The sequence below is a fragment of the Sarcophilus harrisii genome, chromosome 2, assembly GCF_902635505.1.
Source record: "Sarcophilus harrisii chromosome 2, mSarHar1.11, whole genome shotgun sequence".
NCBI lineage: Eukaryota > Metazoa > Chordata > Mammalia > Dasyuromorphia > Dasyuridae > Sarcophilus > Sarcophilus harrisii.
Genome location: NC_045427.1, coordinates 36657684 through 36674961, shown reverse-complemented (window position 1 = coordinate 36674961; position 17278 = coordinate 36657684). Strand labels below are relative to the sequence as shown.

Sequence of the window (17278 nt, the reverse complement as noted above, 5' to 3'; positions counted from 1 at the left end):
TTTGGATCTTATAACAGCTGTGGGGATTGGGGGAAAGGGAAAGAGGTTGAGGACCAGATCCCATCGTACATGCTTGCCCTGAGCCATGTCATCTGATGAATGTTCACCCAGTTGCAGTTCCCATCATCCTTGCTTGGCTACCAACAGAGCAGGATAGCTGTCCAGCAGGAGACCTTCCTTCTCTCTAGATGAGACTTCTGGGTAATTCCTTTATTTGCAATTTGCTGAAGCCCTCTCAGACCCACTGTACATTTTCCCATTGCTTTTTGGGAGAGCTTCAGCTTTAAATTCTTCATAGAAGCTAGTAATCCATGATACATGACACACATGCACATATATGTATGTATGTATAAATACCAGATGAATACAGGTGTTTAACAGGTGAGCTTTTGTTTCAAAATGAACTGTGAGGGGCAACTAGATGGCACAGTGAATAAAGCACCAGCCCTGAAGGCAGGAGGACTTGAGTTTCAAATTTGGTCTCAGACACTTAACACTTCCTAGCTGTGTGACCTTGGACAACTCACTTAACCCCAATTGCCTCAGGAAAAAAAAAGGAACTGTGTGTTTTATTTTTAAATTTAATTTTATTCAATGAACAGAAATCTATTTTCTCTCTCCCTATTGAAAAAGAAAAAAATTTTTCTTTGAACAAATATGCATGTTTAAGTAAAACTAATTTCTGCGTTGTCTGCATGTCCAAAAATACAGTTCTCAGTCTGGGGAAGGGAAAGGAATAAGTTTTTTTATTTATATAGCATTTATATAGCACCTACTGATGGTGTGAAGAGTATCTTAAAATACTGGGGTTCATTAAGATCCCCCAAATGTTTCAGATATGTGACATGAGGTGTCTTGAAGAATTTACAGGCTCAGACCCATCCCCAATCAAGGGATAAAGTTTATTATAATTGTAACACCAATTAAATTCCAGATGAGGAAGATAACAAAGAACTAGGAGCAAACAGGTAAATTTATGGGAAAGTGAGAGAAATCAGGGTACTGATAACATTAATTTTGTGGCTTAGAGGTAGAGTTGAAAAATCAGGCTGTTACTTTGTGCACCTGGGAGCATCCTGGGTGTAGGTGTAAGTCAGGGAGGGTGTTGTTAGGCCTGAAACATCACTAGGTCAAGGGGAGGACATCCAATTTTGTACTGAGCTTCCATAAATTTTAGTCATTTCATTATTGATGCTCACTAGCTCCAAGTATTCTGTTATCACTGTCTGGAAGACTGTTATCTGACAGTTAGCAATCTTTTAGACTCAGTTTTCTGGCCAAGGTAAACTAAGGCAAGGTAGCTTAAGGAAAGAAACATCATTCTTAAGTCAAGATAGCTTAGGGGCTGTACTACATCATTCCCAAGATCAGGTAGCCTGGAAGTTATTATATCATTCCCAAGATCTATACCACACCACCTATTAAGTGCTAAGCCCTTTGATGAAGATTTACAGATACTATTTCATTTTATCCTCAATAATCTTGCAAGAGAGGTGCTTTTATTATTCTCATTTTACAGTTGAGGAAACTGAGATAAATGGAGGTTAACTGGCTTGCCCAGAGTCTCACAGCTAGGTAAATAACTGAGATTGGATTTGAACTTGGTTCTTCCCAACTCCAGGCCCAAAACTGTAATCCATTGCTTTTTGTTTGCTAACTGTCAGGAGGTGGATGACAGGGTTCATCCTGAATCTTTGAGACTCATGACTGGTTATGATCAGAACTACAATTTTCCATATTCCAAACTTAATCTGCTCCCTTCTACCAGTTTAATTTTGGATTCAGCTCATTCTCTATTTCCAGTTCCATTCCAGATATATAGGATGTTCCCAAAGTCTCCTTCCAGTTTTAAGCTATGAAATCTTGATCGTTTAAGTCAGTGGTTCTCAAAGTGTGGTCTAGAGAATCCTGGGGATCTCTGAAACCCTTTTAGAGGGTCTACAAATTCAAAAATAGTTTTTATTTTCAATATGGTAAATGTCTATAAATATAACCCAGATAAACAAAAACGCTTTGGAGAGATCCTCAATAATTTTTAATAGGATAAAAATACTGAAAACAAAAGTTTGAGAACCACTGGTTTAAGTAGATACAACAAGGATTTGATGTATTTTATAGAAGAGGGAGTGGACACTATGAAAAATTAAATGACCTGTTCAGTTAGTCTATCTCTGGTGGGAATTGAATCCCAACTGTGACTAAAGGTCCAACAGGCAATATCCACCACAGCGCACACATTGCTATTACCAGCCTACCTTGGGAAGGTTAGCACGGATGCAGAAAGTGACATTTCAGATCCGAAGAATGGCTATTATTGTTCCATATAATCCTCTTTCCTAGTGGGAATCCTAACAGAGAGCCAGGCATGGCAGTGGAATCAGACTTAAGGTCTACTTAGTTAAGCCTCTGACACTAGTGTCAGTGCGTTGGATGCTGGGCTTTAAGTGAAGAAAGCAGACTTTGCTGCTTACCAGCTGTGTGACTATGGATTAGTCACTTGCCCCTTTGGGTCTCAGTTTCCCAATATGTCAAAGGAGCAAACTGGAGCTAAATCACAGAACTGGATGGAACCTTGGACACCATCTAGCCCCTTAATTGAGCAAATACATTTTTACAAAAAACAGAAACCCTGAAGATGATATTTAGTTGATCAGAGACACACAGGAGGAATAATCTGGGAACAAGAATTTGGACCCCAAAGTCAGTGCTCTGCCCATTCCAGTTCCAGGATACTGTGATCTCCTTGTCGCACCCAGGCTGTTGGTCAGTAACTGATGCTGTAGCAACGAAGTGGTGAAGTCCACAGATTTTAGGATTTGGAGTTAGGAAGACCCAAGTTCAAATAATACTTCAGGCACTAAATAATCATGAGACCCTGGGCATGACAATTTCTGCCTCAGTTTCCTCATCTATAAAGTGAAGATAATTATAGCACTAGCTTCCCAGGGTCATCGTGACAAGCAGAGGAGATAATATATGTAAAGTGTTTCCCAAACCTTCAAATGCTATATAAGTGGTAGCTATTATAATTTCTAAGGACCTCTCAGCTCCTAAAGAGCTGTTGCAAAATCTTAAGATGGAAGATAAAATGAGGTGATTGTTGCTTTTGTTTTATTTTTTTTTTCCTTCTGTGGAAAAGCAATGGGAGGATTGTTCTGAAAACTCAGTAGAAGGGGGGAGGAGGGGGAAGAAGAGAGCTCTGGCTGCCTTCTTTCTTCACTGGTATGTAAACATAGTTCCTGGTGGAGATTAGAGACTGCCCTGGAAATCCGAGGTCAGTGGTAAAAGGATCAGGAAGATTGGCAGCCTCAGCAGATCCTGGATTAGCTCAATGACACTCATTCTACCTTAGGTCTTCTGGAAATTGCCCCTCTTCCAGGTTTGTGACCTGAACAGGAAGCAAGAGGAAAATAGGAAGAGGAGAAGGTCTGGAGGGACAGACAGCCTTCCCCCTGGGCTGCTTGCCCGTGGGACTTAGTCTACCATCTTCCCATTTAGGATGCAGAACAGGAAAGGGCTTTAGGGCTCATATGACATTTAGTGATCACTTTTTTTTTTTTACAGCTGAGGAAACTGAGAGCAAGAGAGCAAATTGCCTCCCTCCTTCCCCTCCTTCAACCCCTCCTAGTTTCTCCAAGGGCAGCAGGAATGTGGTTTGTCTCCATGGCTCAGTGATGCTGTCTTTCACAGGCAGTTAAGAATGCCTTGGTTCTTTCCCAAGAGCTTTTATTTCTTGACAAATGACTGCTCCCTTGTCTTATCTTTTCAGTCCCCCTTAGGACTGTTCTCCCATTCCAGTGTCAGCTGCACATCTCTTGACACTCCATCCTGAGCACTTAACCTCCCACCCCCCACACCTTCACAATCTGACCCTCTCCTTACCTTTCAAGGCATTATCTCCTAGCCAGGGAGTTCAATTTAGAGCTCATGGACTTCTGGGTAGATTTCAGGGGGTTCATGAACTTGGATGGGAGGGAGTCTCTACTTCAGTACCACTGGTTTCCTTCATAATCTTGCATAGTTTTTGCATTTAAAAGCATTATTCTGGGGCTCACAACATAGCATTCTCACTCTTTTTGTTGTCGTTTGCTTACACTTTGTTTTCTTTCTCATTTTTTTCCTTTTTGATCTGAGTTTTCTTGTACAGCAAGATAATTGTATAAACATGTAGACATGTATTAGATTTAACATCTATTTTAATATGTTTAACATCTATTGAATTGCTTGCCATCTAGGGGAGGAGGTGGAGGAAAGTGGGGGAAAATTTGGAACACAAGATTTTGTAGAGGTCAATGTCTACACATGTGTTTTGAAAATTAAAAAAAAAAGCTTTAATAAAAAGGAAAAATAAAAGCATCATTCCGAAATAGGATCCATAAGCCCCATCAGAGTGTCAAGATAATTTTAGAACCCCAGTATTAGAGTATCCCCTCAATGCATGTTGCACTCCATCCATCCCCCTCCATCTCCCCTGGGCTTGCCCTCCTCCTCCTCCTCCTAAGGCTCCTAAGGCTTTCCTTTGCTCTTTCTATGTGCCCTAAGTACCCAAGAGTGAAGAATTAGGCTCAAACTGCCTCCTCTGAGAAATCCTACCTGATAACTGTCAAGCCAGGAATGGTCTCTCTGTGTCTCTGTATTTCTCTGTTTCTTTCTTTCTGTGTGTCTCTCTCCTTTGAATCTCTCTGAACTCAGATAGCACCGAAGGGAGATACACCAAAAGTGCTCTTTTAGCTCTTCTAGAATTCAGGAACCTTAGAGGCCGCCTCCTCCAACCCAGACCAGAGGGGGAAGACCCTGAACAGCCCCTTGGACAAGCTCCTCCAGCTTCCATCTGTAGCTTTCTTACCTGGCCTTAATCACTGGATATTGCCTCAGTGAAACTGAGACCTATTAAAGACCTTAGCTTAAGAAGGCCACGGTCTCCACTGCATCCAGGGCCATCCCCAGTCGTCCTGATCTGACCACTGGACCCAGATGGCTCCAGAGGGGAAAGTGAGGCAGGAGACCTTGCCCAGCCCTCCCTCCCTCAAGTCAAACTCACTTCTATGTCATGGTATCATGTTCCTCTTCAGAAGGAAGGACAACTACCAGCAACCTCCGTGAAGATCCCCAATGATCAGAAGCTCCTTAAGCTGGTCTATTCCTTTCTGTGGGATAGGAAGCCTCTGGGACCAGGCAGGTCAAGGTTTTCCCCTCTTGGAAGAAGCAGTCCTCTGAGCATTTGAAGACACTGTGTCTCTCCATCCCTCACCTCCACAACAATCTGCTCTTTTCCAGGCTCAACATCTACTCCAATTAACCTTCCACACAAAAGAGATGCTTAACACAAAAACCTGGCAAACAAGCAATGAGAAAGACTGAAACTAATAGCAGCAACTAAATCTATTAACACTTTCTGAAGACTGATATTTAAAACATAAAACACAAAGCCCTCAAAAGGCATTTCATCTTCAGCTCAGCACTATTCATATTTTCTGGCAAGTCAGAACAGGAGCTGTGCTCTTCCTGTTGACACTGGTCATCTCCTGGAACTCTGAGACTCGCAAGTTACTGAATTTCCCAAGGCCTCAGTTTCCTTATCCGTAAATGAGTGAGATTAGAAAGTCTGAAGGTTGCTTCCAGCCATTGGGGGGGGGGGGAGGGAAATGGATTTCCTGTAGTACAGTATGCAGAACACTTTCATTTTTACAAAAAAGTAAACTGAGGCCAGAGGAAGGAAATCATTGGCTCAAGATTACAGAGACAGGAGCAGAGACTGAATTCTTCGGATTGCCACTTTGATATGCATAAAATTTCCCCACCATAAGTTTCAGATATTCCTTGGACTATGATGTAAAGCTCAGTGCTAATACACAATCTTGTGTATGTGACTTGCCCAGGGTCACACAGCCAGGAAGTGTTAAGTGTCTGAAGCTAGATTTGAATTCAGGTCCTCCTGACTTCAGGGCTGGTGCTCTATCCGCTAGCCTATCCTAATACACAATCTTTAAGAGCCTAAGAGAAGGGAAAAGTCTATAATGGAAAATGATAACTAAACTTTGTCCTTTTATAAAGTTTTGTGTATATACCTTATAAACCTGATTAGATTGCAAACTCATAAGATAATGTAAAATCCTGCAAAACCAGCATTAATCTTATTTATTTTTTAATTTTCCATTATAATGAACTCTACCCCGAAGCTTAACTCTAACTTGAAACCCTAACCCATACTGTAACTTTAAATCTAACAAGTTATAACCTAATTCTAAACATTAAACTTAACATTAATTCTATAACTCTAAGCCATTAATTCTAACCCTAATCCTAACTCTAAACATTAACTCTTAACTCTCTCACCATAATGCTAATCCCAACTCTAACCCTAACCATCACCCTCACCATAAAGCTAATGCTAACCCTAATTCTATTCCTAACCCTAACTCTAAACCTTAAAGTGAATATAAAAACCCTAACCTTAATTATAAATCTTTACTCTAAACCAAAACCTAACCCTAATCCTAATCCTAACTCTAAATCTTAACCCTAACCCAAAATTTAACTCTAACCCTAACTCTAACCCTAACCTTATTGGGCTTGCCAGAGTCTGGTAAATATTGAACTAATGTTCAATGCTTTTATAAAATTTTGTTGTTGTTGTGCAGTCATTTTTGACTCTTCGTGAAATCATTTAGGGTTTTCTCGGCAGAGATACTAAAGTGGTTTGCCATTTCCTTCTCCAACTCATTTTACAGATGAGGAAACTGAGACAAACAGTTAAGTGACTTGCCCAGGTTCACATAGCTAGTAAGTTTCTGAAGCTGCACTTGAACTCAGAAAATTAGAAAATCCCTTCCTCTCCTCATTTCCAAGGCTGATTCACTTGGGGGATAGGGATTTTTTTAGATGCCTTCCCTTGAATCACTGAAGGCATTGAATCTGTAAATATTAGGCAGACATCCTCAGTATTGGAACACTTCCTTTGGTCCCCACCTTCTCGAGGCTTTTTCTCTCACATACACTCAGATATTTCTTGAATCACTGAGAGTTCCAGGGTCCCACGCCTTCACATCCAAGCTTGGCTGCAGACGGCAGGGGATCCCAGGATTCTAGATGTGTCAGTGATGTCCCTATACTTTTAAATGCCCAGTGACCTACTGGATGCTTTCTCTGCTGAGATCTGAGTCCTGGGTCAGTGGATATTTCTGGGGAGGGGCTAAGGGAGAAGATTCCCCTTCTCTGATGTAGGGTGACCTCAGCCTCCCACTGTGACAACTCCTTTTGTCCGGTCTCTCAGCATTATCACTGGATATCACTGGATCTCCGTTAATCCCCTTTGTGGGAAGGCCTTTTTCTAATCCCACTAGAGCCCCTGCAAGCCTTGTAGAGGGAGCTGGTAGCAGCGTGGGCCAGTGGCTGTGCACTGTCACACCGATAAGGTAACTGCTTGGGCACTGGGACTTCCTATGGGACCGAGGGAAGGGAGGGAGACTCCTACATTCTCCTGGAACCTTTCATCTCCCAGAAGACGAGACATCAAGGTATGGGGTGGCCAGTGGGCATTGCTGAGCTACTGCAAGCCCAAATTAGCTCTTTCTGTCTCATTCTCTCGGGTTTTAGAGAAAATAAAAACTTGCCTTTCCTTCTGTATGGGCAGTGTCTCCTGGAGTCAAAATGGACTTCATTGTTAGTTCCCAGAGGAGCTTGGTACTTTTTTCTTTTTGTTCTGTGGCTCATTTGTTGGGAAGGAGACTGGAGAGAATGTGGAAATGGAAAAGTCTGATGGGCGGGAGAATGAGGAGAAGTAGGAGGGAGGAAAGCCTTTACCTGACCAGCTAGCTCCAGTTTTTCAGCCCAGGTAGAGGGGGAATGAGGATTGGGTCAAGAAAAACTTCACAGAAAGTAGAAGCATAGAATTTCAGAGCTGAAGGTGAACCCCCAAAGTTATGGAATATAACTTTAGCAGAATGGGAAACCTCCTTGTAGGGATGTTATAGACACTCTTAAAAAGGGGCTCTTCAGTCTCCTCATGGAGACCTCCCGGGTTAGGGGGCTCACCCCTTTCTCTGAGAACCTACAACTGTCCATGATCTCTCATTTTTCTAGAACCTTTTGTTTAGATCTTTCCTTTGCTTTCATCACCTTCTATCCTGTATCATAATTACTGATGATCATCCAGCATCAGTCCTGTGTCTGGTCCCTATACTCATTCAATGCAACAAATGTTCAAAAATTACAGTTTCTAAAGTATCTGCTAGGTATCAAGAGTCCAAAACTCCGCCCCCCCCCCAAAAAAAAATAACAAAAACCAAACAGTCCTTGCCCTCAAAGGTTTATATTCTCCAGGGAAGACACGACTCATAGAAAAGAAAGTAAATACATCTACCTAGTGGCTTCTAGAGGTAGAGAGTGATAATATCTGAGGTTTTAGGAGAGGTCTGACCAGTGTACCCAGATGGTGCTTTGAAAGGAGGGAGGGAGTCTAAGAGGCAGAGATGAAATCAGAATACCTCCCAGGAATGGGGACACGACTGATGCAAAGGGGTGGAGGTGGGGGACAGGATGCTTTCTTCAGAGAATAGTGAGGGGGCTCATTTGATTGGGTTGGAGGGTAGGATATGAAGGCAGAATCATGTAAAGTAATGCTGAAAAGGTTCGGTATTTGAGGGTTTCAATGTCTACAGAGGGGTTTGCATTTTATTCACTGGGGGACAAGTGGGAGCCATTGAAGATTTTTGAATTGGAGGGAGAGGATGAGGTAACATGATCAGATCTGGATTTTGGAAATAGCAGTTTGGTGGTTACATGGAGATTGGGGAGAGGAGGGAGAGACTGGAAGTAGGAAAACCAGAAGAAAGAGCTGAATCGAATTTATAGCATTGACAGTAGTAGACTACTGTCCAAATAGGAGGTACCCACTAGGCAAGTCACTTAATTCTATTTGCCTCAGTTTCCTCATCTGTAAAATGGGCTGGAAAAGGAAATGACAAATCATTCCAGTACCTTTGTCAAGAAAACCCCGAATGGGGTCACAAAGAGTCAGATGCAACAGCAATAGATATTTTATAAATGAACAAATGAATGAGTAAATGGTTCCCAGAAGACTAGAGATGAGACTACAACTTCAGTTAAGTTTATTCTTTGGATTCACTATCCAAGTTCAACTTAACGCTTTCTACCAGGGTCCTCAATATCTTCCTCCTGTCTCTGTTTTTTCCATTGAGGAACATGTCTGATAAACTATTTTGCATTCCCATGAATACATTTTAAAATATACAGTTTAAAAAATTTACACAATAACTTTATTATATATTGTAAAGCACTAGCAAGCTGTACATAACAGTTTTATGTCCAATCTATTTTTCTCATTAGTATTTTATTTTTCTAAATACAAATAAAGATCATTTTCAACATTCATTTTGGTAAGATTTTGTGTTTCCAATTTTTCTCCCTCTCTTCCCTGAGCTCCCCCTACCCTAAGACAGCAAGATTATACATATGCGATACTTAAAAACATATTTCCATATTTGCCATGTTGTGCAAGAAAAATCACCAAAAGGGAAGAAACCCCGAGAAAGAAAAAAGCAAACAAACAAAAAAGGTGAAAATACTATGCTTCCATCCACATTCAGTTTCCATAGTTCTTTCTCTGGATGCAGATGGCATAAAATATATAGTTTAAAGGAGGATAATGGGAAAAGACTCGCTTCCATCCAAAGAAATAACTCCATAATGCTAGAACTGAAGGCACCCGAGGGAAAAATGTTTTAGGGCAAGATAGTTTTCCATAATCTGAAACAGAACTTCGATTGGGTCAGTACTGCAACAAGAGTGGGACAATCTGGCCTTTGGCCCAGGGCTCCCAATGTGGAGGGCTCTGCCAACATTTGCACAACTTTAGCACAAATGAGAAAGCTCTCAGGTGATCCCCTCCTGCATCATTCCCAGGTGGGTTCTCCCTGGTCTTGACACTCCTTGCATCTTCCCCTGGGGAGCCTTTCCTTAGCAGCATCTCAGTGGGATGAAATTCTTGATGTCTCTGTCTCTGCCTCTCATCTTCCTTCCTCCCCTCAACTGAATTCTCTTGAAAAGTTCATTTTAGTGCAGGATGCTCTTAGAAAACCCAGAAAAGTCCTTCATAACTCAAGCAAGCTGAAATGTACTATGTACAAAGTAATAGCAATGTTGTGAGACGATCAGCTGTGAACCACTTTGCTATTCTCAGCAATACAATGATCTGTGACTTCTCTGAAGGATTTAATGATGAAAAATATTATCCGGAGACAGAGAAAGGACTGCTTGTGTTTAAATACAGATTCCTTTTTGACTTTATTTTTCTTGAGGGTTTTTTTGGTGTATGTGTGTATGGGGTAAATCTATGTTTTCTTTTAGAATGTGATATTTTTTTTTGCTGAGGCAATTGGGGTCAAGTGACTTGCCCAAGGTCACACAATTAGGCTGTTAGAACATGATTTTTATATACTTTTTTTGTTTTGTATAACTTCACATGTGCCTTCTTAATTGGGAATGGGAGTAGGGAGGAAAGGAAAGAATCTGCAACTCAAAGTTCAAAAAAAAAAAAACAAATGTAATTTGCAGAAAATAAAAATTTTAAATAAAAAAAAATTCATTTCAGGGCAGCCAGTGTTTTATGTGGGGCTTCCCCTCAATTACTGATAGGCACTTCAAGTTAAAGTTCTGGAGAGGGGAGTTTAGATTAGCATCACAGATTTAGAGCTAAACATTGAGTCTAACTCTCTCATTTACATCTGTGGAAACTGAGGCACAGGGAATTTAAAGTGACTTGCCCAGAATGACATACCCAATAAGCCTCTAAAGTGGAATTTGAACTCAGATCTTTATATCTAAGCCCAGTGCTCTAACCACTGTACCATATTGCCTCAGAAATCATTTAGCTCATTCAATGACTTGTCCAAGTCACACAGGTAATAAGTAGCAGAGGCTAGTGAAAGTTCATGACAACATTTCATAGAGTGGCCACCTTGGGACCCAGAAGAGGCTCAAACAAAGTAATTAATTCATCAGATTCTTCATTAATTGGGCTTCTAGACACCTAGAGGGGGGCAGGCAAAGGATCCAGAAGCCAGAACCCAGAGATTCAGCATCAGGGAGTTTGGACACAGAGACCTGGCAGGCAGGTGACCCACACTTGGTCCTCTACCTCTCTGGCGAGTTTCCATGTCACCTAGGCTGGCTAAGGCATCTCTGTGCTTGTCCCTGGCTCTCTACTGGGCTTTTGAGGGCAGCTACCTTGTCTTATCTAAGCTTGAAGCACCCTGGGGAGGGACTGGACAACAGATGCCTAAGAAATGTCTCTTGAATGAATGAAGAAATAAATGAGTGGGTGAGAAGGGAGTGGATGACCAGAGCTTCTGGGCTCTGGGAAAACTTTATGGGGTCTAGACTTCCTAGAGACCGATGGAGCTAGCTCGAGGGACATTGTTCCCCACTGTTCTGCAGAGCAAGTCCAGCAGTGCTGTGGTTCTGGGTTCTAGAGCTAGTCCAATGACTAACCAATGAGGCTAGTGCCTCATTTTACAGACAAGGAGGACAAAAACCTAGAAAAGTTGGGTATGGTGACTTGCCCCAAATCACATGGTTGGAGGTCTTTTCCTGGACTCCACGTTCAGTATTCTTTCCACTGTATCACTTTTCCTCTATTCACTGAGTCACAATCAGAGAAATGGTCATATGTGGAGTTTGGGGAGGAAGGGAGTCAAAAGGAGAGAGGGAATAGGAGATCTGGTAGAGGAAGAGGAGACGGCTTCGGCTCTGTCTCCCCTGGTCGGGATAAAAGCAATCCTTTGGTCTCTCCTGGAATGGGAGTGTGACCCACTGTGGCTCCCACTGGTCCCCAGAGGTTGGAGGCTACACTTTGTGGCACATGGGACGGGCCAGGGGAAGGCCTGAAGAACAGTCTTCTTCCTTTGAGGTGAAGGGATGCTCAGCTGGATTGAGAGGGTATTGCCTCAGCCCCCGGGAACCCCTCAAAAGACCGGGGCAGAAGAGGAGGCAAAGTTGGAGCCGGAGCCGGATCTGACAGAAACTGAAGTGGAGGAGGTCCAGCCGGTGAAGGAACAGGAGCCAGAGCAGGTAAAACTGGTCCTCAGAGCTGCCCTCTGCCTACTGCTCTCGCTGCAAGGACCACCATCGTAGAGATGGGCAGGGCAAAGAGATTAAATGTCTGAGTATCTGAGTAGGGTTCCAATCCTTCCTGCTCTAGCCACTGGGCTACCCAGGTGCTGGGAAGAAGCTTGGGGGAGGAAGCTACTAGAGCCTGGCACAGAAGGCCAGCTTCTCCTGCTCTTCCACACTGAGAAGTCATTTCTATATTGCCTTAATGTTTGCTCACTATACTCCCATGATGTCAGCAGAATTAGGATCTTTATTCCCACTTTATAGGGAGAGAAGTGACCAGACGGCCAGTGTCAGAGCTGGGACCCCCTGCCCTGACCGAGCATCCCTTCTACCACCAATCGCAGCCTCCCGAGTCTTCCCTCACTCTTTCCCTCACCTTGCCCCCTTCCCCTCCAACTACTTGGGGCCCGTTCCCATTTACCGCGGAGCCTTGGAGAGGGTGGCTGAGGATTCTGACCCCTTCTGTTGGAATCTTCCTAGGCTCCAAGGGAACCACCAGGATGTGCAGAAGTGCCTCCCCAGGGCAAGACCCCCGAGGGTGAGTCCAGGGAAGCCCCCAAGAGGCCTCTGAGTCATCGCCTCCAGAGACCAGCTGAGGAAGGGTGGAAGAAGCTAAATGTTAACAGCCCCTCCCAGCATCCTTCACGAGCTGGGTCGCCCCATTCTCATGGCTCTCCCCCAGTCTCCTCTCTTTTGGTCCAGCCCCTGCCCAAGTGAGCAGTTCCATGACTTGGGGAGACTGGACTTCAACGTCATGCCTTTATTTTTCCTAGTCCCCCCGGAGACCGTGGAGTTGCTGCCTGCATCTCATCCAGCTCAAGCTCCTCTGGTTCCTGTGAACAGGTACCTTCCTTGTCTGGGACTCTTATCCTGTCAAAAGGACATGGATGCTTTCTGTGGGGGTTGGGGGGAACTTGAGTGGGAGCAAGGCATATGGTCATTTCTGGGCAAAGACCTCACAGATTTTTTTTAATGGCTGCTAATCCCCAATAGGTAGAGTGATCACGTTTCTTGGGCCGTGTGGCAAAATTAGACTGGTCGCACAAAATAAGTAACCTCTGTAATTAGCCAGAGTGAAACTAATAAGGAATAGTTCTCTACCTAGGCCAATCTCCTCCTCAAGAATCTTCAATGTCTCCTGATTGCATCTAAATAATAAATTATCGGTCAGAAAAGAAATAATATAAACTATGATTAATATTTCAATTAATAATGTAATCAACAATTTAATTATAATAATTTCAATCATTTAATAATATTAATTTAATAATTTATAATAATAATCTAATTAATAAAATAAATAAATGATCTGTCATATATGACGTGGGCCAATATTATATATTATATAGACCATCTCCCATGCTCAGAACGTGCTCCTTCCTTACTTCCACTGGGAATTCCTGCTTCTTTAGACAGAGGGTGTGATTCCTCAAGTCTCTTCCAGTAGCCAATTCCAGGGGATATCGCTTCCTCACTAGCTGGGTCGTCCCACAAAAGTGTGAGGTTTTCATGGGCTGGATCTAACACTGGAAGGATTCGTAGAGGTCATTACATCTCACTGTCTTGTTTTACGGTCTCAGAGTGGTTGAGACAAATAGGAAGAGTAGGAATATGAATGGGGATCCTACTTCTCCAACTCCCTCCAACAATCAGGGAGGAATTTCTGGAATAGATAGTACTTGATCTGAGCCTTAAAAGATTGAGGAAACAGACCCATAGGTGGAGTAGGGGGACTTCACTGACTTAGAGGCAAGTGTTGGAGATAATGAAGAGACTAGTCTGCCTTGAGACAGAGTGTATGTGGTAGGGGGCTGTGGAGATAAGTTTGGAGAGGGAGAGTGGGTCAGTGGCTGGAGGGCATGAAATGGCTGGGAGTGGAAGGGTGGACGTCCTGGGAGGAGGACTGTAGCTTATTGGTAATGGCTGTGGGAAGAAGGGGCAGTGTCCAGAATACTAGTTCTTAATTTTTGTTATGTCATGTCCCCCTTTGGAGTCTGGGGAAGCTTATGGATTCCTCAGAATAATGTTAAATTTGGTAAAATTTGGTAGAAATTACAAAAGAAATCAGATATATTGAAAGAGAAATGGAAATTTTTTCCCATCCAACTTCATAGAATCCCTGAAATCTATCCCTGCTCATGAGTCTGAGGCCAAAAAGATGCAGAGAGATAGGAGGGGGAGTGAGGGAGAGTAGTGACTTCTGACCTGACTGCTCTCATGGCTCTTGTCTTTCCAGCAATTCCAGTGGATGGATCCTGACGTTAATGACAAAGGGGCTACAGAGAGTCGTCCCACAGCCTCCCCAGGCATTAATAGTTCAGAACTTGGAAAGCAATACCAATGTTCCTGACAAGGTACCTGAGGGGAACCCAATGTGGCATATCTGGTGCTGAGTTTCCTGCCTCGGTGTTCTTAGAAATGGGAGGTACTATAGGCGATTAGTCTTGAGTCTTTCTGCATTATCTGTTCTCTGCAGGCTGGAGCACAGACTCTTGGGAATGAACAACTGAACCCAGGTAAGGACCTACTGAACTATTGCCTTCTTCTTTCCTTCTTTCCCTTCCTTTCTTCCTTCTTTTTCTCCTTTCTGTGATGGGTGTAATCTGAAATAACTGAGAAACAAAGTTCTGAGCATTCAAGAATATCAATTTATTAAGCAGTGTATGTCAATTATATAATAAATTGAGACCAGATCTCATCAGTTTGGTACTGTGGCCTGAGACAGATGTTTATGAAAAAAAAATCAATTAATGGGATATAAACCAGGATACAAGGTTAGGTAATCTAATTTCCAATTGGAGGAAAAATGAGGGATTTTCCAAGTTGGGAGGAAGGAAAAATGAAAAGGTGAGACCAGAAAAAGAAGTGTCATCCTCCCACCAAGTGTCTGTATTTAGTCAAAGGAACAAGGAAACAGCAACTGATTGACCAATATGGGGTGCAAACAGTGCAAGAGGGTTTTCTCACAATTCCCACACTTGAATACAAGTTTTCTCACAAGACAGAAATTGGACTAGACTCATAATTAAGAGAAAGGAAACAAGGTAGTTTCAGAATTGAGCTACGAGATGAAGTCATTCCCTCTCCCTACATCTCTCCCTCCCTTTCTACCTTCTTTCTGGTTTCTGAGACTGGGTGTAAGTGCCCTCTAAGGCAAAAGGGGACTCTGTCTTTTTAGTTTTTTGAGAGATGTCCAGCCCATAGTCCCCAGGTACCCGAAGAGGCACAGACCCCATCCTTTGATCTCTTTTGGTTTATGATCCTTGCAGGGCTGGCACCAAATGACAACACCGACAGCCAGGACAAGGGGTAAGTCTCCAAACCCATGACCCCAGGAAACTGGACCTTCAGAGGAGTGAGGTCTTTCTATGTGACTCATGGAGGGCAGCCAGTGATGGCTCCATATTTGGATGGGTTAGAATGATTGGGAATTTTAAAGGGAGATGGGGGCTCTGGTTGGACCTTGCTCTGACTGTCTATTCCCTGGCTCTTGGTCAGTGTGGTGTCTAATAGAAGCCCCCAACTGGGAGTCAGGAGACAGAGGAGGCAAAATGAGGGAAGCTAGTAATGGCAGAGCTGAAATTTGAGCCCAGATAATATTCCCACAACATGCTGCCTCTGTCTTTTACACTCCCCGTGCAAGGGGCTTATGGGCGTTACTAACTGATGTATGGACTTTTAAGGGAAGACTAGCACCTCTGGTGTGAGAATTGCTAAGCTCTTTTAAGGGATTTTTCAGGAAACCTCTGTCTCAGTTTTCTCAGTGAGGATAATAACCAGTTGTTAGGAACAAATGAGAGAATATTTGTAAACCCTGGCACATAATAAATGCTTGTTCTCCTCCCTCCCCTCTTCTTCGCAGGGCTGGAAAAATCATGAAATGGCTGGTGCACAGTTTGGAGAAAATGTTGCCACAGCCTCCACCCCAGATCCTGAAAATTCAGGAGGTGAGCAGGAGGGTTATCTGGGTTCAAATTTCAGCTCTGCCATTACTAGCTTCCCTCAAGGTTAGCACCTAGTTAGAAAGCACAGTTAGCTTGCAAAAGGAAGCTTTTTCCTGGCATGATGCTGGGGTGAGCTTTTCTTTCATTTCACCCTTCTGTCCCTCACATCAGGGACAGTAATCCGGAGCCCCTGCTTCCCTTTGTCCCCATCCCCTCTATCTGAGGGCATCTTTGGTCACTTGCTCCAAGGTGTAGTTTGCAGCGTTCAGCCCATGTGCAAAAGATTGCTGGTCAAGTTGAGATCCCATCATCCACAGCTTTGCCAATGTGTTCAAGCAGACCATTATTAGGAGAGGGCTGGGGGGAGCTTGTCAAACGTTTAATAGCCTTTATTCTGGCTGCTTGCGACTCATGATGCCTCAGTTTCTACATATGTAAAATGGGAGAGTAGATTGAAGGGTCTCAGGTCCATAGGTTGAAGGTGGGGCTATGTTAAGAGGGGACACCCAAACCAACAGAGCAATAGTATCCACCTTCTTCCTGACTATCAAGAAGAAGCAGGTAATTCATAAGAGACCTTGGCAGTCATTTAGCCTAAACCTCCTATTTTACAACTATGGAAACTGAAGCACCAGGGAATTGAGAAGGGATCTCAGAATCTTTAGTCTAACTTTCCTATTTTATAGACATGGAAATTAAGGCTCCCAGAGATTGAGTCATTTGCCCAAGGTCTCATAGTTTAGTAAGTGTTGGGGGTAGGTCTTAAACTCAGTTCTACTGAATCCAAGTCTTGTCTTCTTTCCCCTCAATCAGCAAATCTTGTTGAATGCCTTCTATGTGTTCAGCCCTGTGCTAAAGAAAGCACCCTGAAGGGGATTAGACAAGCACACCGTTGGGGTGGGGAAGAGAAAGAAGCTTTCTCCTTGCCCTCATAGGCATTGGACAATTTGAAGGAAGCACAAAGTAGGATGGTCTTCAGAATAATGATATTAATATTGGCAATGGACTTCAGAGACAGGAGATACCAATGTGAAACTGAGATAATCAGGGAAACCTCCCAGGAGGAAGTGGGGACCTGGCAATGGCTTCAAAGCATGGGTAGAATTTGAATATTAAGAAGAAAAACAGAGAGGTTATTTTATGTAAATCCAGTGGCAATTTTTTTTCCTCAGAATATTAGTATTTAAAGGTAGAAGGGA

At 43.1% G+C, this 17278-nt stretch overlaps 1 protein-coding gene across 1 annotated transcript; it reads left to right on the top strand.

The window, feature by feature from the left end:
* The first annotated feature begins 11937 nt into the window (after positions 1-11937).
* On the top strand, positions 11938-16071 carry LOC111718722 (cyclic nucleotide gated channel subunit beta 1). Its single transcript, XM_023495212.1, is given in 8 exon segments — positions 11938-12090; positions 12616-12673; positions 12909-12978; positions 14372-14489; positions 14612-14651; positions 15405-15444; positions 15998-16046; positions 16048-16071. Coding segments are annotated over 8 exon segments (552 nt in total).
* The last annotated feature ends 1207 nt before the right edge of the window (positions 16072-17278 follow it).